The sequence below is a fragment of the Aythya fuligula genome, chromosome Z (genome assembly GCF_009819795.1).
Source record: "Aythya fuligula isolate bAytFul2 chromosome Z, bAytFul2.pri, whole genome shotgun sequence".
Classification (NCBI taxonomy): Eukaryota; Metazoa; Chordata; class Aves; order Anseriformes; family Anatidae; genus Aythya; species Aythya fuligula.
This window is the reverse complement of record NC_045593.1, coordinates 56,096,071-56,120,021: the sequence shown is the minus strand read 5'-3', so window position 1 is coordinate 56,120,021 and position 23,951 is coordinate 56,096,071. Positions and strand designations below refer to the sequence as shown.

The window sequence follows — 23,951 nt, the reverse complement described above, 5'->3', positions numbered from 1 at the left end:
ACCCAAATGAACTGCAGAAATCATTAGGATGCCAGGATTCAGTCAGCTGATGGTGGATGCTTTTGCCAATTTCTGGATGCATTGATTAAACTTATTTCCACTGATCTTTTTGGACTGATTTTTCCCCTTAACTTGTCCAGCTTGCTTTCTTGCCTTTTAGTTCCCAAAAAGTACAAAAAAAAGGCTCTGCCTGTTAGATGGGGGCTTTCTACCCATCCAATTTACTACATTTCTTGGAACTGTCTCTTGAGACGGTATGGCCATGCTGGAATCTAGTTTTCCCAAGGAGATGTTTTTTTCCTACAGTGGCATTACTGAATAGAAAGTTATCTCCCTTCACTGTGATGCTTCTTTTCAACTTTGTCCACCTCTATTCCTTAGGCAGGTTCCTGCAAACCATTTATCTTGAGACTTCTTCTTAAATCTTAAGACATACCTCGAGAAAAATCCATCGGGTTGTATGTGTAAAGTTTTCTGTTAAGTTTATGTAACCTTGCACTTCTCTGCATTTAACTCCAACTAGCATCCTATTTTTGCAGGGATGAGGAAAATGATGGAAGAGAGAGGGAAACATCAAACGACAGTGCCATGACAATTCGAAGTGCAGAAAAATTATTAGAATTTAGTGTATTCTTACCAGAAAAGGCAAACTGGAAAGAAGCAGACCTTGGTCTCTGATTTGGCAAAACTCCAAAATAATCTAGGTAAAGTGGAATGGAAAAGGAGTATGGTATTTTCTACACGCACTGATACACAGTTTCTAAAAATTGCTTTTCATAATTTATATCCCCTTGCTGAAAAAACTTCCTGCTACTGGATCTGGAAAATTATAATCTGCTTGGATCCTTTCTTCTAATCTACCATGCTGCTATACTTAAATATGTTGTGCAGTAGGGCAGTCCTACGTCATGAAATGCGTAACAGAGTACTTTGGTTTAGCACTTTACTTTCTTGACATGATTTTCTACCGCCTGCTCAGTGATGGTTTCATCTTCTTCAATATGCCTTTTAACCTTCTGGCCCACCAGATCGAAGATGGCTTCTGGAGGAAATCCCTTAGGCTCTCCCACCTTCACTGTCAGCATATCAAGGGTTAGTATGGTGCCTTCAGGAATTGTCACCTTCGCCACAACAGACTTCCCCAGCTACAAGGGAGAATAAAAAGAAAGTTTGAGTCAAATACATTCCTAGACACAGAATACCAAAAGAGGTGAAAAAAAAACCCTGCAGTTACTTGGGAAGAGATTGTGTGGACTGCCCCCTCTCCCACCCCCATTGATTACTTCTTAGTCCAAATTAAGTTTGAGTTAGCATGGAGGCCTTCACTCTGACAAGGCTGTCAGGAAGATTTAAACCCATTCTGAAATCAGACAATGTCTCACTGGAATAACCCAGAAATAGAACAGAGAGAATCTCATTAGACTGACAAGTATTCTAGCTTAGTGCAAAAGCAGCTTAGCTCCTCAATGGATGGTATGCATACAACTGCACTATATTCAAAATTGCCAGCATTATGCTTTGGTAAAAATAGTTAAGAAATAGCACTTCATAGGAAACAATAGGTCTACAAAGACGTTACAGTGTGCTACACATCATCAATGCGCATGCTGCTACCCAGCAGCAGAAAATTTAGAGTGCAGAGGCAGAAACACTACTGCAATAACTGAGATATTGAGAATATAAACCTAAGTATAACGTGCATATTATCGGGCTGTTTTTCTGTATTGGTTTTATGTGGCAAGAATTTGGTAGCGTGGGGGCTGCAGGGGTGGCCTCTGTGAGCAGAGCCCGGCAGCTGCCCCATGTCAGAGCAGAGCCAGCTCCAGCTGCCTCCAAAAAGGACCTGCTGCTGGCCAGAGCTGAGCCAGGGAGTGATGCTGGGTGGGCCTCTGGGAGAGAAGATATAACAAAAGGGAAAAAAAATGCCAGGCAACAGCAGCTGGGAGAAAGGAATGAGAAATGAATGAGGACCAGCCCTGCAGCCGCCAGGTGAGTGCCGCAGGAGGGCAGGAGGTGCTGCAGGCAGGCAGCAGCAGTTCCCCTGCGGGCTGTGCAGGGAGAGGCCCCTGGTGGAGCAGGCTGTCCCCCTGCAGCCCATGGGTCCCACGTGGAGCAGATCTCCACGCTGCAGCCCCCCCATGGGTGGAGGAGCCCCCGGTGGAGCAGGTGGATGTGGCCTGGAGGAGGCTGCGGCCCATGGAGAGCCCCCGCAGGAGCAGGCCCCGGGCTGGAGCTGCAGCCCGTGGAGAGGAGCCCACACAGGAGCAGGGGGCCTGGGGGGAGCTGCTGCCCACCCGTGGGGGACCCGTGCTGGAGCAGTTTTTAGTTTGCTTTTAGTTTCTCACTGTGCTAGTCTGCTCGTGATAGGCTGCAAATTACATTAATCTTCCTATGCTGAGTCTGTTTTGCCTGTGATGATAATTGGTGAGTGATCTCCCTGTCCTTATCTCAACCTCTGGGCCCTTTCCATCGTATTTTCTCCTCTTCCTTTGAGGAGAGGGAGTGAGAGACCGGCTGTGGTGGAGCTCAAGTGTCCAGCTGGCTAAAGCCACTACATGAATATAGAGCTGTCAGTCTCAAAGACTTTCAGCTGATGTGAAGCAAAAGCACAAGTTACCTTTTCATTGCAAGCCATTTCACAAGGCAGGAGTTGTTTAATTGGAGAACCCATTGCTTTTTCCACGGTACGGATGGCTTTCACTAACTCAGCCAGTTCATTTGGCTCCAGGGATGCTTGGTGGTCACTTCCTTTCCACGTTTTGTCAAGAGTCACGTGGCGTTCCACTACTTTTGCACCCATAGCTACAGCTGCCACTGAAATGGCGATGCCAGTTTCATGCCCTGAGTATCCAATGGGGATATCAGGAAAAGCTGACTGATATGCCTGGAATCAAGACAGAGTTGGTCTGAATTATCAAGGCAGCAATTTCAGAGATGGAGCAAGTTTAACAATGATAACTGCAATGAAAACATGGACAGTTACTGCGCCACAGAAGTGCTTGGTTATGCCCAAAATGATTTTTTTTTGAACAAGTCATGCATTACCAAACATCTTGTTTTAACAAGTTCATTGGGAACTTGTCAATGCTGACAATGAAAGACATATGTTCTATTCTTCAATTTCTTACACTTTTCTTTTTAATTTAGTTGTACTCTTCAAGGTCTTCAAAGCCTACACCACTGTAAATTACACTGATAAAGTAGTGCTTTATTTTCATCCAAGAACCCAATGGACTACTTAACTTGTATCCAAAGCAGATTCTGCACCTCCCCATATTTCAACTCTGAAGCAATCCTTTCTGCAGCACACAGGGGAGTTATCCAGTCTTACAGGCAATTAAATGCAGTCATGCCCAGTTCTACTGAAACTAAAGGTAGGCAAATGTTTGAACACCGGCCAATTTGGGAACCTCTTCTTGCATTAGCATCAAGCATACCCAAGTAATATTTTCAGCAAAGGCAACTATAATCTATTTCCTTTGCAGCTCTCATATTCACATGAAGCCTTTTCAATGAAAGTTTCTGGTCTTGACCCCTGTTTAGGATCATGTTCTCAATTACATGCACCTTCTTGGAGGTAACTGTCTGTGTCACTTTTCTTTCCACCGCAAAGCACGGGGTGACACTTCAACCTCCCGTGTCCCTCTGTTTAATTGCAAATGCCCCAACAGTAATATACCTTATCATATTCTTCAAAGCTGAGTTCTGCTAAAAGAGGATCCAATTAATAAATTCACTTCAATGTTTGCATGAATTAGAGGAACATGACACTCTTCTGACGTCTCAGAAGTGAATTCCAGCTTGCCCAAGATCTGGAAATATAACGCAATAGAAATACATAGCTCTTCTCTGGTACCCTACCCGTGGCACTCTGTTACTCACTGACCGATATAACACGGAGATTGACATCCTCTGGCTGAAGTGGGTAGGCACTGGTGCATTGCAGGAAGCAGAAGTTTGGATTGATGGGCTTCACAATCTGATAAACCTGGTGCATGGTGTTCATTGACTGCATCCCACTGGAAATCACCATTGGGCGTCCTAGCCATTAAAAAAAAAAAAAAGGTTTGCCCCAGATCTCAAGGTGAGGTCCATAAGAAAGCTACAAAAGCTTATTTGAAATTCTTGCAGTGAATGAATTCAATTGAACTGGAAAAAGAAGGTGGGTGAATCTTTTTTCTTCCTAAGAGTTTTTTCTAAAATCAAGTGGAAGAATTATGTAATAATTGAGCTACTGAGACAAAGTGATGTTTACCAAGACTGCTTGAAAGAAAATGCTTACCTTTCTTTGCAGTCTTTTCCAAATACGGAAAATTGTTTGTATCTCCTGATCCTACTTTGAAAAATGGAACATCCAGTTCATGTAGAAACTCCACAGCCATCTGCAAGAAAAAGAAATCACTGCTCTTCAACACACCACTTCAGCTGGGTCAAGAACAGACAAGAACTACCATGCTGTAGTAAACCAAACAAACAAATAAAAGCAACCCAACCCTACAAAACAGTAAAGCCAAAGCTTAAGTAAAAAGGGCACATATATACACAGCCCCACGAACTATACTTCTCACGAATCAATGGTATCAGGTACAAAAAAAAAACAAAACAAAACACAAAAGGTCAAATAAATCAAAAGCAGATAACACCATTTTGCTTCAGGAGGTTGGTCTGCAGGTTAACATTTCAGAAACTCTGAGCCCATCAAAGGACTAGATTTTAAGGTAGAGCATAGATAGTGTGGCAGGATTTGTCAGATGCCTTGTGGCATGCATATAAACATTGAGCCTGACTTTCTGAGACTGTTATCAAAATGCTCTTGATATAATCAGAAGGCAAATAGTAAGAATATCAACATTTGTTACCCTGGGGAAAGGACTAATTTTATTCAAAGTGAGACTTTGGAAAAGGGGCTTACTGGAACAAGCTAAGGAGCAAGGGATGCATCAGGTACTTCAGTCTGCTCAGTTCAGTTCATGCAAGTCTCATCAAACAGTACTAACTTTTGGCAAGGCTAGATCTCAATGGATTTACACGTCCAACTCCTGAATAACATTTACTATTCTGAGGATACTAGTTTCTGACTTCCCTCCAGATCAAATATTACCGAGGTTCCTTCTTTTACACTGCTTTTACACAGATTTTGCACAGGTTTTTTATTAGGTTCCCTGTCTCAAGGCAGTCTCTTTGGTCACCCGGTCACAGCTGGTCAAGCCTGCTCTAGGTACAGCAGCTTCGTACAGGCGTGCTCCCCTGCTCCTCTAACTCTGTGGGCCATGGCACTCTTGCTTGATTTTATTACCACTACCAGGAAGAATAACTACCTGTAGATGGGCGTTAGCCCCCTGAAGAGTGAATGTGCTGCAGGCACAGAGGCAGTTTTCCTGCCTCACGTCTGCAGCACTTAAATCTACAGGTAGCTTTCCTGCACAGCTCTGACATTGAAGAGTCATACAAGTATTCTGCGGCCTTTCGACTCTTAGACGAAACCTGTCACCAGCTTTGCCTGTGTAACCTGTTTGCAATGGCTGATCCCCCTCAGTTCCCACCACACGTAAACTTCTACATCTAGCTACTTGCCACGTCACTATTTGTAGAAAAAGTTAATGCTTCCCTTCCAAAGAACAAGTAACCCACAGGCATGGAAAAATCATGTTTGCAAATCAAAGGAAGCCACAATGGATTTTCTTCTATGAGCGATATCCAAAAATAAATCTAAGATGTGCCAAAGAAAAGACAGGGAGACAATTAATTCAAATCTTAATTACACTCTGCCTCCTTCTAAAAATGTGTGTGCTATATTTGAGATAATTCAGGAATTATTGGATGTTTCATTAAAATTAGCATTGCATCAGTAAGTAACCTTTTGAAAATAAGTATATTTAATGAAAACAAAAATCCCAAACCTATCACAAGTGACATTAAAATTCTTCATTCACATTTGGGTGAAACAATGAAGTAGTTACCTAACTTTGACCCCCTTTCAATCTCTCCCCACACACTTTTAATTTTTTTGCCTCATTCCTTGTTGCAGCAAAATTAACTTAGTGCCAGAGAAAGACAAAAGTAATGTTCAAAACAGATTCGCACCTTCTTCAGTCTAATTTTTCTATAATCACTATGATGCAGATTCAATTGCTTGTGTCTAGGATGCGTAATGCCTCTTTAATATGGTTTATTCACTAAGATGCATTGTGCATGAAGACATATTAAGAAGCCACCGATCTAATCAGAAGAGACTGCACAAAATGAAGTATGACATATGGGCCCAATATCTAATGCCACTCTTCATAAGGTGACTATCTCACGGAATTTGGCAGCTTTCTCGTAGGAGATTCACGGAACAGGACCAGCCTGAGCACCAGGGTTGGAGCAGATGACCCCCAGAGGTCCCCTTCCAGCCCCAACCAGCCAGTCTGTGATCCTGTGTAACTTCAAATAGCAGGGACAACATAAAAGAGAGTGGTTCAACAGGATCCTGTTCCGTCTCCAGTACACACTGGAGCAGAGCAGATAAAGGAGTTACCTAGAGTCTTTGTATTTACGTCACACATTGCTTCGCAGAACTTCCTCATACGATTAAACACACAACTTAACCTCTTCAACTTACCTGCAGTTCCAGAGGTTATGCTCAATTCACAGAAGCTAATGTTCCCAAGGACTTACTACCTCAATCGGTGCAAAGTCTGGATTAAGTCTGAAGAGGGCTAGCACAAATACTACCAGAAGTGTCAGCAGCTGTATAAAGTAACTGCTGTTCAAAAGAGGATGCCCAAGTAGGTGTCAGTAGTGTTAACTACCTGATGAGGCCACAGGCTCAGAGAAGCACAGCACCTTGAGATAACGAGAGATCTTAGAGGTGGAAAGTGATATTATCTGCTGCATACGAAAGATGTTCTGCATTTCACTACAGCCTGTAGAAGGAGGAAAAGAAAGGGCATGATTTTTCATCCCAAAGACACGCAGGTGTTTAAGATCTCAGGTACAGAACTCAGAGGCTACTGGGTGTAGTTGTTCTTTTCCTAAAGGAAAAGATGGAGTAGGTGTTGTTATTCAGCTGGTCCTTAGACATGAAGGCACCAATAAAATAAATATCACAACACCCTCTGTTCCCTGATCTACTTCAGAGCCCATGGCACTGGGCTATTGCCATACATGCAAAACACCGGCTTGTCTATCAGATGTCTGAAGTAGTTTTTGATGGTGTTACAGTGTTTGGCAGCTGCACTCTCAGCTGGGGCACAGCAATTCAAGGATTTTGGTCCACAGGACAGACTTAACAGAAACAGCGGGAATGGGTAGAGGACTAGAAAAGACAACATAAGAAACTTCAAGGATTTGAAACCGCTTAGTCAAGAAAAATATCAACAAGAAGAAAAAAGGGAAATGTAATAATGGTGTCTGAATAAACAGGAGATAGGAGAATGAAAGTATGAACTTTTATGTCAGATGAAGAATCATAAGAAAGGAGATTAAGCTGATACATCAGGAATTATCTCTGATGGTAGGGTAGGGAAAGTAAGGCACTTAAAGCACTGGACAGACCACCTGAGAACACTAGATAAATCCCATCCTTGTCCCATCCTGGATAAGGCTACATGCAGAGTGACAGTGATGACCGTGTGCCTGCCTTACACAAGAGTGGCTGGCTTGCTTCTGGAAGCTCTCGTTCAGTTTGTTTCTCTCTTATTTTCTAGGCCACAAAGAAAACTAGAACAATACATAATCTGCAATCTCTGCTGAGGTTTAACTGTTACCTGGACTTTCCAGTTTACACATTTCAGCTGTACACTGCACTTATTAATACTGCAATTAACATTGTTTTGAGGTAGGCAACGTGCAAGAGTTAAAGACTTCAACCACTTTCAAGGGGGAACAGCAACAGATGAGCTTCATGGAGTTTCCAGGCTGGTGGCTGACTGTCCCAAAGCCCACTTACAAAGTAAGTAAACATTTCAGAAATAATGGAGCAAGGTGGAGACCCTCTCCCCCTTGATTAGTAAAAGAAAAAGAAATGCATTTCTGCTCCTTAGAAATATGAACTTAGTAAGCAGAAAGAAAGAAAAAAAATAAGAGAGAGAAATAATAGGTATTAAGAACAGAACCTAGTTCAAAAGCACAGGAGAGTTTGAAGTGTTGGAGCTGATACTGCAGACAACGCTAAGCATCATTCAGATCGCCCTTTTGATCTACACTCTCAAAGTCTCGATTGTTTAGGGAGCCCAGCTGAGGCCTACTCTCTAATATAGTGTACTGTGCATACGCCCTTCAGCATAAATGTCAGATCTTCCAAGATATTCAGCTGTCTGGTCAATCAGAATAGATGCACAAGGGAACTGACAGAAGCACCTTTCCTCCAGTTTCCTCATTTACAAGCTCAACGTCCAGACATACGTGGTATCTTCTTTATGTCAGAGCTATAGCACATGAGTAACAGACTCGTATACTCATATAGCACATGAGTAACAGACTGCAGGCAGGCTAGCTGGATTCTCCCTGTCAGTCCCCTATGGCTTACGTACCTCGTCCATGCCAGACGCCGTGAAGAAAATCCCAATTTCCTCGGCGTATTTCTTGAGCTCTCTGTACTGGTCATGGCTGAACTCCAAGTGCCGCTTGTGCTCCCCGTAGGTCTTTCCCCAGGAGTGCTTGGAGGTGTATGGCCTCTCCAGGGCTTTCTTGTTGAACTTGTGCTCCAGCTCGCTCTTCTGGAACTTAGCGCAGTCTGCTCCGCACTCCTACAGAAAGAGAAGGAAGGCGGTGCACGCTCGGCGCCAGCACCACCAGAGTGACAAAGGCACCCCCCCCCCCCCCCCGCACCCCTCCATTTCAAAATGCCTGTAAAAACAGCAGCAAAAAATAAAAAATACAAAAATAAACCATTCCTCAGCCACCCCGCTGACCGCCCCCCCGAGCCGCTGGCCGGGCGCACCTTGGCCATGCGGATCATGCGGCGGGCGATGTCCAGGTCGCCCTGGTGGTTCTGCCCGATCTCGGCGATGATGAAGCAGGGCTGCTCGCCGCCCACCCGCCGCCCGGGGCACAGCTCGAACTCCCGCGGCATGCTGGCGGCGGACAGACAGACCGACGGACACACCAGACCGACGGACAGAGGGACAGACGGACAGACCGACACGGAGACCGCGGCTGCGCCGCCCCGCCCCGGTAATGGCGGCGCTGCCGGCAGGGGGCGCTGAGGGAGCGGCCGCCGCCATGAGGCGGCACCGCCAGCCCGGGGGAGGGCCCGAGCGGCGGGTTTTGGGGGAAATGTTTGCCAGTGCTGCACGCTAATCCCCTCTCTGCACTCTAAATTATTTATTTATTTATTTATTTTTGTCGTGAGCTGCCTGCAAGCCAGCCGGGAGGCGTTGCTCAAGGCAGCAGGTAGCTGCTTCCAGAGCCTGAAGGGTAATGGGCGTTGTAATGCACCCTGCAGGAGGGGAGAGAAGTTGATGGTTAAGCCTGAGGAGCAGGTTTCTGTGCAAAAGGAAGCAGGGTATATATCGGCTACGCTAACGGAATATATCAATGAGCACTTTGTTGGCATTTATTTCATGTAGTGGTTTAAGGCCGTGTTGGGCAACTGCGTGTTAACTCCAAGGAAAACAAAAGCAGAACTATCAGTTGTGAAGTGAAGTGTGTGAACCAGGAACTGAACCCAACCAGGCTATGCTGCGTGGACAGGATCCACCCAGAGATCTTAGTGATCTCTGAAGAAAATGATCAGTAGCTCCCATTTCTGCCTGCCTCTGATTTTCTTTTGACTGAACCTGGCAAGGCTGGAAAAACATCTAAATGCTTGTTCACTTACATTAGTCACAGAGCATTTTTCTTATATACAAATGTGTATCTTTGGATAAAAATGATGAATTAACAGTTATGAGGAAAAAAAAAAAAAAAAAAAAGAGGAAAGTTATACTTCCTGTGTTCAGAGATTTTCACGTGGTTAGCTGTGCCACATTCCTATCATTCCTCCAGGGCATATGGAAGAAGACTTTCTGTCTTCTATCTCTTTCACACTTTGGAGAAAAAAAAAAAAAAAAAAAAAAAAAAGGACCTGTAAAAAACAAAACAAAAGCTCTTGGACATTCAGTTTCACTTGGCATTTTTAAACACTCAGGAACATCAGGAATGGCACTTCTGGCACCCATGAGAGATGATGATGAAAGAGCAGCCACATTTCATGGAGCCAGCTATATAAAATCATTTATCCCACAGCTCTTCTTCCACAAACATTTGGAAGGTTGTTATTAATGATCCTGTCGAGATTATTGCTGTACTTCCCTAATTTAGGTATCTCCTCTCTGATAGCTAAAAGGCAATGTTCAGGTGTGTCGTGGTTTAACCCGGCCGGCAGCTAAACAGCACGCAGCCGTTCGCTCACCCTACCCCCTGCCTCTCTGGGATGGGGGAGAGAAATGGAAAGTGAAGCCCATGAGTTGAGATAAAGACAGTTTAATAAGACAGGAAAATAATAATAACAATAATAATAATACAATGATGATAATAGTACTACTAATAATAATATGTACAAACAAGTGATGCACAATGCAATTGCTCACCACCCGCTGACCGATGCCCAGCCTAACCCCGAGCAGTCCGGCCCCCTCCCCTGGCTAGCCACCCCTATATATTGCTCAGCATGACCCCATACGGTATGGAATACCCCTTTGGCTAGTTTGGGTCACCTGTCCTGAGTCTGTCCCCTCCCAGCTCTTACTGCACCCCCAGCCTGCCTGTTGGCAGGACAGAGCAAGAAGCTGAGATGTCCTTGGCTTGGTATAAGCACTGCTCTGCAACAATGAAAACATCGGGGTGTTATCAGCACTCTTCTCATCCTAAGCCAAAACACAGCATTCCACCAGCTACTAGGAAGAAAATTAATTCTGTTCTAACTGAAACCAGGACAAGGTGGTGAATTAAGGATGGGTCAGGTGGTTTGTGGCTACCTGACACAAGCTGCTGGAGAGCTGCAAAGCTTGGTGTTGGTGGAATAGAGAAAACAACAACAGTAAAAAAATTTTTTTTTTTTTTTAGGATAAATGGATATGTATCTGGATATAATGGAGATGCACAGATGATGGGGAATTATCACTGTTGGAAGCTGCAGTCTGTGTTACCTAAGGAGCTCAAACCACTGGTTGTGTCAGTTCACTTAAACAATCAAAATCACTCCAAGATAGAAGAGTCCTTGCAGGTCGTTTCTGTTGACCCTGATCATTAACCCTCGTACAGCCAAAGAACACCTGCAGATTTTGCTGGAAGTATGAGGCTCCTGACATGGAAAGGAGGCCACACCAGTGAATTGCTGGTGGTCATGGCAGGGTTAAACTTGGAAGTGAGGCAGTCAGAATACCAGCAAGGTTTCTGTGTACTGGTGATGGAAAACACAGTCCTGGTGTTGTTATAAATAAATAAATAAATAAATCCTACTCTAAGAAAGTAGGAAAGAAGTTTGCAGTTTTGGGGTGTGTTTATGAGTATTTTGGAAAGGTGAATGATTTTGACTTGAGGATGTGTTTCCACACTTTTAAACTGAGGATGGTCTTGCTTTCCCCTTGTATTCCAAGTGATGGCAGTGTATTAATTTTGTTAGGAAACCTACTATGCCAGCAAAACTTAAACTGTGGCACTTTGATAGGCCACACAGCTTGGTTTTTAATATCTAGATTTACTGTGGTAACACTAGAGAAGTATAGAATGTGTTTATTTGCATCCATCTAACACAAATGCAAAAAAAAAATAAAAAAAAAAAAAAGGAGAGAAAAAACATATCAGAAATCTCAAGAGATTTAAGAAAAGAAAAGTCCATCACCACTATAGTAAGTGAATGGGTTAGAAAACTGATAGAGGCATGGAAAAAGGAAACATTTTTCTCCTTAAAAATACCTTTGTGGACAAGAGAAGGATGGCTTTCATGGAAGGGCTCTGGCACCAGGTGGTGCCTACAGCCAAGGCATTTCAGTGGGTGGCCGGGAGGGGACCCAGGCTCGTTGAATCCAAAGGGATTGGACCGTGGTCTTCAGGCACTTTGTGGCTGAAGACATTCTCCATACAAATGTGGAGGACTGTTAGTGTTAGGTCAGAGGTTGGACTCGATGATCTTGAGGTCTCTTCCAACCTAGAAATTCTGCGATTCTGTGATTAATTTAGCAGAGTTATATGTATTGACCAAATAAGCCAAGGTGAGGTTTGCTATCTCCAAGGTCTTGAGTATCTGTATCATAGCCTTGTGTTTTGGTAAACTCCAACGAACAACTTTTTCAGGGATTTGGCCAACTTTCTCAGCACTCCTGAATCTGTGCCTCAACTAGGCCATATGGAGGCGCTGGAGAAATAATTTACACATACTACTGCGTTCTGACAAAGGCTGCCTCTGAGACTCCAAAAACACCTTGTGGCAGATGTCAGACGTATTTCTGATGTTGTGGGCCTGTCTGCGAAGTTTTAATGGAACTGAAAATTGGTAATTGCATTTATTATGATTTTGTGGTACGTGGTTTTTGTTTGTTTTTTTTTTTTCAGGGTGAAGCTGAATTTTGTCTCCGAGGCTGTACCCACACATACCAGATTCTGACTCGTGGAAAACGGACTCCACAATCAGTCAGATTGTACAGTCAGTATGTTTAGTCAGTGCTGGGCAGCACAGGGGGTAATCCCACCAAAGTCGTGCGTGCCTGACATGGCAACTTGCCTTGGTTATATGCAGTAAAGAGCTTCATTTGCATGAAGTTTCCCAATATGCCTATACATATTCATAATCTGTCCCCGCTTCATATTAAAATTAGTTCCAAGGAGTCATTTCCATAAACTCCTCCCATCTGTGCTTGTGCAGTGTATTCTGGTGGTGGTCTTTGGGGGTGGTGGGGGTGAAGGTTGATGACTCTTCCTCATCACCGCTAGCTGACCTCTTGTCTTCACGCAGACTCAGTTGCTCCTTGGCTATCAATTTTCTTTATTAATTCTTTGTCTTGTCCTTTTATGAAGAGTCCTTCTTATCTCTGAGCCCTTGGTCACAGTCCGAACCATAAGGCTGGTTTCATCTGGTTCTCAGGGTCCCGGGGGCTCCTGTTACCTGGAGGTCTAAGCACAGCACAGGCACAGTACATCACAAATATAGCACATATTAAGCAGTGAGTGTTGCTCAAATTCACTCTTAATCAATTGCTCTCTAATTTCTAATCCCATGGTTCAGTCCCCCCTTTCTGGAAAATGTAGTAAACCTAAAATCTAGTAAATTCTTTTACTTAATACAAAAATTCTTCCCAATCTCTATGATATGTATCCCTCAATGCCTTGCCATGTACTTTCATCGAGGAAGCTAACATCACCATTCGTTGTAAAAATTTCCAATTCCAAACAAGTATTACAAAAGACAATATTAAACTTATACCAGCTAATATCAATAAAACAATAACTGGGTGACACAATGTGTTCAGAATCCCAGTTGCAATTGGCGACCATCCAAAGAGTGCATCCCACCAGTTGTGATTTGCATCTTGTTTTACTCTTTGCATATGAATTGTGAGAGCATCTATTATTAATTTGTGGTCTTGGTCTTCAGCCTTTTCCCATCTTGGCGCAATACCTTTGAAACTTGCCATTGGCTAGTTCCCAATGCCAATAAGGATGACTGTAGGGGCTGTTAATCATTTGGCACCCTATTTTAATTTCATCCCCTATGGTTCTTTGGTGTTTTCATTCTTCTCCTAATTTTTGCCATTCTGTTAATGTATATAAATGGTCACAATTTGTTCACCACATAACCATAATTGCTAACTTTCCATTAATGCTCTTATCCTCCGTTGTTACGGCTTTGGACCAAGGCCACTCACCATTCTCTACTATCATAGAGGCAACTTCCAATTCTTGAATTACAATTATGACTATAAGCCACAAAAATAAAACAATTCTGTTAACTAAACTTTCTGCGAATTATATTACTAAATACTCTTGACCGTAACGTCCTCATTTTGCTCGACTGAGCTTTAGTTTCAATTCACCGTCACCCAGTGTTACTTTCCAGGGGGCTTCTGGAGCTTTCTTTACTCGAGAATGGTGAATCCAGGCACTCTGTTCCTTGGTCTTAATTGTGGTGAAGGTAGTAAGGAGCACCCGGTATAGTCCTTCGCACTGTGGTCTCGAAGTTTTCTCTACAAGAGACTTAGTTACCTCTCAGGCTTTGGTAGTGGTAGTGGGGAAAGCCTCTGGCTGTCCTGAAAAGGTATGTGTTAACACCAGTAAATATCAACACCCCGCTTTTCTTGGAAGTTCAGAAAAGTCAATTTGCCACTGTTGCCCAGGCCCATGGCCTTTTCCAGTTTGACCCAGTTTTGGTTTGGGGTTTAGTCTGGAGACAAAGATCACATTGTTAAGTTATTTGAGTGATGGTAGCATGTAAGATCCTGGCAACAATTTTTCCAATTAGATAGTTATACAAAGCGTCTATTCCCCAATGTGTTTTCCAATGTTCTTCCTTTAACGTGCTTCCAATAATCTCGTTATTCAGTCTGTATAGATGTTTATTTTCCAGATTCTATTACGTCTTTGCAAGTGGTAACTGCATACCCAGCATGTCGTTTTCCGCTGATGACGTAGCTGCTCCCATATTTCCACCTCGTCAAAAGGAGTGTCCTTCAGATCTGGATGGCTGGAGCAGGTAGCCTCAGTGGTCTCCAAGCAGGTATCTCTGAGGTATCCTGGCCATCCCTTGGCGGCAGCATCCAGCTGCTTAGAAAAATAAGCAACTGCCCTTCCATATGGGCCCAGGTCCTGTGCTAGTATTCCCAGGGCAATCCCCTATTTCTCAAGGGAGAAGAGGAAGAATGGTTTATTTACATCTGGAAGTCCCAGATGTAAATAAGAAGGCTGACACGAGAGCCTTCTTTTTAGTTGGTCAAAGGCTCGTGTGGCCTCCTTTGTCCATTGGAGGTCCCTGTTCCCATTTGCAATGAGCGCATACAGCAGTTTTACAAGCAATCCGTAATTATAGATCTGCACCACTCCGTCATTCCCGAAAAGGTTCGCAGTTCTTTTATTGTCTCAGGTTTCGGGATTTGACATATCGCTTCTTTATGCTCTTGCCCCAAGGTCCATTGTCCAGCACTAACCTCATAACCCAGGTAGGTCACCTTCTGCTTTACCACCTGAGCTTCTTCGATACCCTGTACCCCTGTAGTCCCAGAAAGTTTAGGAGGCTTACTGTCCAGGCCACAAATGCTTCTTCTGTCTGGGTGGCTATTAGGAGGTCATCTACATACTACAGCAGCCTTCCTTCTCCTGATGGGGCTTCCCAGGTCTTCAAGTCCTTTGCAAGTTGTTCTCCGAACAAGGTGGGTGAGTTCTTAAAGCCCTGAGACAACCTTGTCCATGTGAGCCGTGTTTTGTGCCCACTCTTAGGGCTTTTGCAATCAAATGCAAAGATTTTCTGGCTGGCTTCATGGAGAAGGAGGCAAAACAAGGCATCCTTAAGGTCTAAAATGGTAAACCAAGTTAGCTCTGGTGTTAAGCATGTTAATCAATTACCAGGCTAATTCCTTCTCTATCTTCCTTTTTCAAGGGGTACTGTTTACGTGCATTTTTCGCCTTTCCTGGTACATTAGAAGATCGTACTCCAGAAAACACTTGACTTAGAATTTCCTGACTAATTTCCTCTTTGGTCCCAAAAGCTGTCAATATCAAACTCAACACTTTCACATGTCTTTGATCATTTACCTCCAGAATAATCTCCCCATTTTTAAATGAAATGGTTGCTTGTAATCTTTCCAATAAATCTCTCAGATTGGCCAGTTGCCCACTTCACTACAACGTAATCATTCCTCACTGATGCTAATGCTTTATTTAAAACTGAGTATGTTGCCCCCGCATCCACCATAAGTTCCACCTCTTTTCCCTCCTTCCCCAGCTTCATTTTTATAACCAGCAGATCTGCTAGGGTAGATTCCCCCGGTTCTCTTCAGTCATCTTTTGCATGTGCAACCACTACCTCCCTTCCCCGGTTCCCTTTTCCATTTCTTTTATGTTCTGGGCATTTTCCAATGCCCAAATTTCTTACACAGGGTACATTGCTCCTTGCCTAGTCGGGGCTGCTCCTGTCTGGGCCTCCTTTTTCCTTCTTCCCTAATAACTGCTATCAGCCTCTTCTCCATGTTTAATTGAGGAAGATAAAACTCCTCTCTTTCCAAATTGCCCCATGTGCATGCGCCACACCAAAGGCATGTTTCAAATCTGCCCAAATGTTTGCCAGCTCAAGAGCTCTTATCAAGGCAATGATTTCCACCTTTTGGGCTGGTGTTTGCTACTGCATATCCTGTGAGGTTAAATCCCTGGCGGATGACGCTGCTGCCATCTATATACCAATCATCCGCATCTTCTGGGGGTGTTTCCTTTAAGTCTGGTCAGCTGGAGTATCCTGTGTCCATGGTCTTGATGCAGTCATGAATGGGTGATCTGGAAACTCTGTTACTGAGGAAAGAGCCTGGGTTCACAGTATTAGTGCCGAAAAAAAAATTAGTAAACTAATAGTCCATTATAAACATTCCTTTTCTTCTTCAGTAGCTATCATTTGCATGTTGCAACAGTGTCCCCTTTTCCCGAAGGGGTCTTTCAAACTTCAAGATCACAGTTCCCGAATATGGTGGGGCTATTCTTGAATCCCTGTGGTAACACTGTCCACGTAAGCTGAGTTTTCCGTCCTGTATTAGGATTTTCCCATTCAAAGGCAAAGAGTTTCTGGTTTTCAGTTGCCTCAGGCAGGCAGAAAAAGGCATCCTTTAAATTTAGTACCAAGAACCAAACTTGACTATTTGTCTCATTTTGTAATTCCAATCATTTTTCCCAATTTAAATTTCAAACTTTGCAAAAAAAAAAAAAAAAAAAAAAAAAAAAGCCTTTTCCTGTTGGCCAGTTGCTCCTATTACATTTACAGACTAATTAACACAGAGAAAGAAGCTCCCATAACCACCACCACCAACAACAAAAAAATCAAGCCTCTCTTCTTTGTTCCCTAGCTTTATTTCAACCAGTGGACCTGCTAGGGTAGATGCTGCAGGCCCTCATTACTCCTGACTGTTGTAAATTTATCTTGCAGCCTAAGACAATTTCTTCCTGATATCAGGGGCTGACTGCCCTAGAAAGAGGCTAGCCCATTGCCTCTGTTTGTTTTCTGAAGCCAGGTCCAAATTTTGTTTGCAATCTGAGCTTACAGGTGAACTCAGGTTGTTTTAAGAGTTAGCTGCTTTTCTGTTTCCATGACAACTCTCTCGGGCCCAGCATGGTCCCTCTGCCCCAGAGGGCTCTCTAATTTCTCATCCCATGCTTCAATACTGCCCTTTGTACTGCTGTAGATAGAGAAGCGTAGTAAGTCTTTTTGCTGCTCTGTCTGTTCCCGTGCAGAGAACGGTGTCCTTCTGAGGGCTGCAGTAACAGTGACGACTTGAACACAATAACCACATTGCTATGATATGATATGAAGCCCAGCCTACAAAGCGGCCTCGGCTTCAAACCAGGGGTGCCTCTGAGCTAACATGATACAACACCTTGCTGCTGAAGTGACACACGGAATGGATGCAGCTTTTTAGAATGCACTGAGACCTGCAAACGGCAGTGGGAAGGGGATGCTGAATAAATACCATTTTTTGCTTTGTCTGCTTAGGTATTGTAGAGCAAATATGTATTTTTTTTTTAAACTAACCTCTGAGTAAGAAAGAATGAGTTAAAAGACAAGTTTGTCACTATCTGATGCTCAGCAATATCACATCTTAAAGAAAACAGCAGGCAGCAGAAACAGCAGAAAAGAGCAGGCACGCATATATCCATTTCCTGGCTGTTTCATAGCCAGGAAAGTTTCCTGATAGCTGAATCTGTACTAGTCCTTTCTACCAGTCAGTTACACTGAGCACTGTTGGTGTGGATACAAATGCAGGCACAGCTTTTTTAGGGGTGCTGAGCCACTAGAGATCTGAGTGCAATACAGTCCCATTTTGTCCTATGGAAATATTTACATTTTGTGTAATGGGTAGTACATACTTTGTATATTTCTGAACAGTTTCAAGATATAGAATAAAAACTTAAAAGTGTCTTGCAGGTATTACTAAAACACCCAATAATGGGCCACAATATCATTTGAGGAATTAGAGGGGGTTGCAAACCATAGCATGGACAAACTGAACGTAAAGGCTGTAAAAATAACTAGCCAGTTATTTATAACTAGTCACCTCACACGCATTGTTGGATTAACACAGAATGCATATGAACGCTGGGAATAATGAAGTTCCCCACAAAATTTGCAGATTGAAAGAGCAGTTCATTAGGAAAATATTTTTTAATTGTAATAATTGGAGTAATTTCTGAAGCAAACCTCTAAAGTGCTAGGTCGCAGTGGATGTCAGTTTACACTCCAACATGCAATGTGTGCTTACAAGACATTACGACAAGTAAGCAATATGTCTTGCCGCTCAGCCCAAAGCTCCAGATTTCTCCTCAGCATTCAGTAGGTGCTCCGAGTGCTCCCTGCACAAATGCTCACCGGCAGCTCCAGGGAACAGGCACACCCCTCCTCCTTGGGGCAAGTTCCTTCTGCAACCACCTAGTAAAGAAGCAGGAAAAAGATGCCTCTGGAACACAAATAATTAACTTCTGAAGTAATTTTACTATGGCAGAATACAGCTTTGCCTGTCAGAGTCTAACAAGACAAAGGATTGAAATTGAAATTTATTTGTTTATTTTATGTTTTAAAAATCTAGCATTAAAGCAGTGGAACAGGAGATAAAAGGAAATGCAGCTATACATTTGTAATTCTAATGTAAAGCACAAAAGCAGGAAACAGATAACGAAAGTATAGAAACTGTGGAGCAGTAAGTGAACTGTTCCAACTCGGGCAGTTTTATGGGCAGTTTTATACTACCACCTCCTATAAGCTGCCAGAAGCTTTGATGTTGTCGTTTTTGTGCAGGCAGTAAAACTCGTACAAAATGGGTAGGCCTAGGACCTACTTACTGATGTCAGATATTGGGAATTTTTCAATTTCTTTTACCCTTGATAAGGGTGTGGTAACACCAGTTACAAAACTGTTTTTCATGAACCTCTGCGTGATGTCTAAAACCTGGTTCTGTTGGAGTTTTGACTTTTATTTTGGTGGGAGAGCCACCTCACACTGAGGATTTTATGGATTTGTTTTGGCACCATAATGAGAAGTAAACTTTAAAGGCCAACGAGAGTGTGATTATTCTCACACTGATAGATGGTGACTTGTAAAATTGATTTTTTATGCCATTATGCTTTATTCAGGAATTACAGAGCTTGAGACAACAAGTGCATGTAGTTTGAGCATTCTGACATGAAATGGCTTCTACAGAGCCCTGGAGATCAGCTGGCATGACAGAAGACCTCTGAAAATGTTTCTCGAAGCAGGCAGTGTGCTTGCAGCTTTGACAGGTTGTAGGAAGACAATTTCACAATGGTTCAGTGTGATGATCATTTGCCCACAGCAATTTCTTTCCAATATCAAGATTCTAAACTGCTTAAGTTTCTCAGTGGACTGTAAATTTTTGTTCTCATCTCCTTGGACTATAGGCTGCACAATGCTGGTGGGTGTTGACTTCCTCTGGCCATATCAGCTGCCTTGTCCTGTTGTGTGACTGCTTCTTTGTCCTCTTTGTTATGTCTAAAGTGGTCTTCCCTGCTCTTAAGGCTGTACTTCTTCAGTAACCAGAAGCTGAGATGAATCAGTGAGATGTTTACAGTTTTGTGGCCTGTTTTCAACCTGTGCATTTTCAAGGTCTTTGGAATTATCCCACGCTTAAACTCCGTATCATAACAAAAGACACCTGGCACTGACCTCCAGTCTGCACTGCACATTCGCACTAGCTAACAACAAGCCTAAGAGTTCACCAGCTCTTGCAAAGCTAGCATTACGTTTCTTACTGGCAACAGCAGCGTGGTTATTGTTGGGCCACCAGACAACAGTCACAGGCTGTACGCCTACTCGTGGTGATAGCAAGAATTCATTCCCTGTAGATTTTTTTTTTTTTTTTGTAATTTCAGCACAGCATCTAAACTTCAGACTCCACCCAAGATTATGAGCATTTCCATTTTGCTCTGGGCACTCTTCTCTTGCCAGTTTGAAAGCAAGCCTGTGTATTTTGAATGAGTCTAGACGTGCTAGCAGCTCAGCACAGTACAGTAATGATGGATGTGTAGTGTCACAACATTTTGTAGATGTTAAATGACTGTAAGCCAGGGAAGGGCTGTTCAGTCTGAAGAAGAGGAAGCTCCAGGGTGACTTTATTGCAGCTTGTCAATACTTAAAGGGGGCTTATAAAAAGAAGGAGAGTGACATTTTGCTCAGGCTGACAATGACAGGACAAGATGGGAATGGTTTTAAACTGAAAGAGGGTAAATTTAGATTAGATGTTAGGAAGAAATTCTCCCCTCAGAGGGCAGTGAGGCCCTGGCACAGGCTGCCCAGAGAAGCTGTGGATGCCCCATCCCTGGAGGTGTTCAAGGCCAGGCTGGATGGGGCTTTGGGCAACCTGGGCTGGTGGGAGGTGTGGGAGGTGTCCCTGCCCAAGGCAGGAGATTGGAATTAGGTGATCGTTAAAGTCCTTTCCAACCCAAACCATTCTATGGTTCTAGGATTCTGTACGAAGAAGAGGAAGTCTGAGACTCGATAAAGAATTTGGAGGGATTGTCTGGGATAGTGTGCACAAGACAACTGTGACTAGAAGCCGGTAAGGGTAACAGAAGTGGAAACTGCAAAGAAACAGATCAAAGGATAAATTAGGGAACAGTGAGAGAAGAGAGTAGGACTGCCTGATGCTGGGTCAGTAAGCTGGGAAGAATGTGGAAAAGCCCAAGAGCTGAGGAGGCCAAGGAGCTGCTTTGAAGGGTGTGGGACAGAGTAACTAGTGCAGGAGTTGGGGGCTGAATAGAAGGAGAGCGGTTCCATGAGAAATGCTGAGGGACTGAGTCATGAAACTGAAGAGCCTTTCCATAGTGGGATGACTGAGGCGAGACAAATGGACTGGAAATGTGGGATCTGCATGAGAAAAAGGCAGGAGAGAGGCATACTGGAGGATATGGAACTGATGGTGTTAAGCATCCTTTTTTTTTTTTTTTTTTTTTTTTTTCTCCCCTAAAATGTCACAGGAGAAAGGCTGTGAGCCAGTAGCACACATCCCAATCTGGTGAAGATTTTGAATCTAACCGGAGATGTGCCATCAGCATATTTTCTCCCTCCTTCAGCACAACTGTCTGCTCCTCCTTCAGTTATTTCCTGTGCTGAAGTAGCAGAGGTCTAAATGTTCCAGCCCTGAGCATGTCTCTGGGACACACTGCTTTCTGATTCGACAGTGCACATGCTTGGGGCTAGTGACACAAAGCACATGATTAGGGCTATAAAAAACTCCAAAGATAAGGGCTGCTAGTTTTAAGATTTTTTTTTCAGTTGTTGTTTTTGCCTCTTTTAGCATACTTACTATAGAACAGTCAGCAAAATACCCTACCCCAAAAGGAGCCTTTGCCCCATGTTGTACCGGTTGTAGTGGAGGTGACCGTCCTAAAGTCCATATGTTACGTGTTTTAGAGGATGGGAGGCTGAGTGATCAAAGCTTTATGGAAAAGAAAAGCTGGTCGCTATGTGTCCTGGTTTCAGTTAGGACAGAGTTAATTTTCCTCCTAGTAGCTGGTAGGGTGCTATGCTTTGGCTTAGGATGAGAAGAGTGCTGATAACATGCTGATGTTTTAATTGCTGCGGAGCAGTGCTTACACCAAGCCAAGGACGTTTCAGCTTCTCGCTCTGTCCTGCCAGCGGGCAGGCTGGGGGTGCAGTAAGAGCTGGGAGGGGACAGACCCAGGACAGGTGACCCAAACTGGCCAAAGGGGTATTCCGTACCGTATGGGGTCATGCTGAGCAATATATAGGGGTGGCTAGCCAGGGTGGGGGGGGTCGGCTGCTTTGGTATTGGTGGGGCATCGGTCAGCGGGTGGTGAGCAATTGCATTGTGCATCACTCGTTTCGTACCCATTATTAGTAGTAGTACTATTATCATCATTACTGTTATTATTATTATTGCTATTATTATTTTCCTGTCTTAATAAACTGTCTTTATCTCAACTCACGGGCTTCACTTTCCCATTTCTCTCCCCCATCCCAGCGAGGGAGCAGGGAGCGTGAGCGAACGGCTGTGTGGTATTTAGCTGCTGGCTGGGTTAAACCACAACACTACGTTGAGTCAGTGATGATTCCCACAGCCTTTGCTGAAGATTCGCTGGGTGATGCTGTGCAAGTTACTAATTTAAGCTTTTCACAGAAGGTTTCAAATTTGAATTCCTCACTTTGTGTCTGCGCGATTTGAGGCATTATGATTTAGTCCACCCAAGTGCTGATTTTGTGCAGCTACAAATCAATAGAAGTGTGCTGAACTACACAATGATCATAAAATACCAGTCTTTGACATCTCTAAATAGGCATTGGGAATAAACAGACACTTTCTACCCTCATCTCATTGTATTTTAGTTCTGCCCTGTGTGTGTGAATGTACTCTCTGTAAATTGAGGACAGGGAGGGGAGGAGTAGTTCTCTCTCTTCTTGCTGAGAGGTGTGTAAAAGTAAATTATTACTTAAAAAATCCTCCACACTCCTGTGAAAGGTGCAAAGGAGAGGCACAGGGGAGCAATGAAGAAATCTGTTGTCAGAGCAGTGTTTGAAAGGTATCTGGTGCAGAAAGCCTTTGTGACATGCAAAAAAAAAAAAAATTGAGAATAAACTTAGAAATACTAATTAGTGTCAGAGTCCAGGAGCCCAGCAGCATCAGCTTAGCCTGGGGGCCTCGGTCCTGCCCCAGTGAGAGCTGGGACAGTTTAGCCTGGAGAAGCGATGGTTCAGGGAGATCTTACCAATGTGTGTGACAGCCTGATGAGGCTGCAGGGAGAAGGGACATCCAGGATCTTCTCCCTAGAGCCTGCTGACAGGACAGGAGCCAACAGGCACAAATAAACATAAAAATATAAGAGCATTCAATCTGAACACAAGAAGACACTTTCTTACTGTGAAGATGGTTGAACAATCAAAGAGATTCCCAGAAAGGCTGCATTCTCCATCTGGGGAACTACTGAAACCACAATTGGACACAGTCCTGAACATGGAGTTCCTGGTGATGCTGCTTGAACAGGCATGTCAGAGTAGACAACCTCAGGAGGTCCCTTTGAAGCTAAACAATTCTGTGATTCATCTGCCACTTCTTTTGATACAAAAAAGCAACTCCTAATGTCTTGTTCCTTACAAAAACCTCTACATTGCATTCTATTCTCTGGGCTGTTTAGCCTCAGTCATTCCACTTAAAACAAGGTCTCATAATCTCATGTTCCTCAGACTTCAGTTTCATGGTTTTACATCTGTCAGTTGTATCATTTCAAGCATCTTGTGCCCATCACTGCAAAGATGGCTTCTATACCACTCCTGCCCTGCCTGTTGTCATAAGACTTTTCTGCTTCAACAGTCTGTCCCTCTCTCTGTACAGTTCATCTTTGTACAGCTCTGAGCTTCCCTTAGGCACTGGACAACCTCTGTCCTCTACACTCTACTTATTTGGGTTCTTCCTGAATACCATGCACTGGTTGTGGGGGCCTTGTAGAAGGTGACAACACGTCTGTCAGTGTGCATATGAAGTAAAGGTGAGACACTTCAGGCCTGCTCGCCTGGCTGGCGAGCCAATGCTCCCCATGGAGTACGCCTCATGTGCTGTGAGGCAGGCAGGTGCTCTCAGCTCCATCTGCCTCTCTGGCCCGTTCTCCTCGGCTCCTGTGACTTGTGGAGGTGCAGCAAGCAAAGTAGCTGTCACCTTTCAGACACAGGAGTCTAGTTGTAAAAGATTAGGTTAATTTAAATGGAAAAAAAAAAAAAATATTTTTTTCAAACTCCTGTCTGTAGCGTGGTGGTTGCGAGCCACCAGCAGGTC

The 23,951-nt window shown here is 43.7% G+C and overlaps 1 protein-coding gene across 1 annotated transcript; it reads right to left on the bottom strand.

Annotated features, from left to right (window-relative positions):
* Positions 1-738: 738 nt before the first annotated feature.
* NANS (N-acetylneuraminate synthase) lies at positions 739-9,108 on the bottom strand. The gene is made up of 6 exons (XM_032206259.1): positions 8,927-9,108; positions 8,517-8,732; positions 4,283-4,382; positions 3,887-4,041; positions 2,618-2,884; positions 739-1,145 (listed from the first exon to the last, which is right to left on the bottom strand). Exons 1-6 carry the CDS (start codon positions 9,056-9,058, stop codon positions 936-938), a joined length of 1,080 nt encoding a protein of 359 aa, XP_032062150.1. The 5' UTR covers positions 9,059-9,108; the 3' UTR covers positions 739-935.
* Between the last annotated feature and the right edge of the window lie 14,843 nt (positions 9,109-23,951).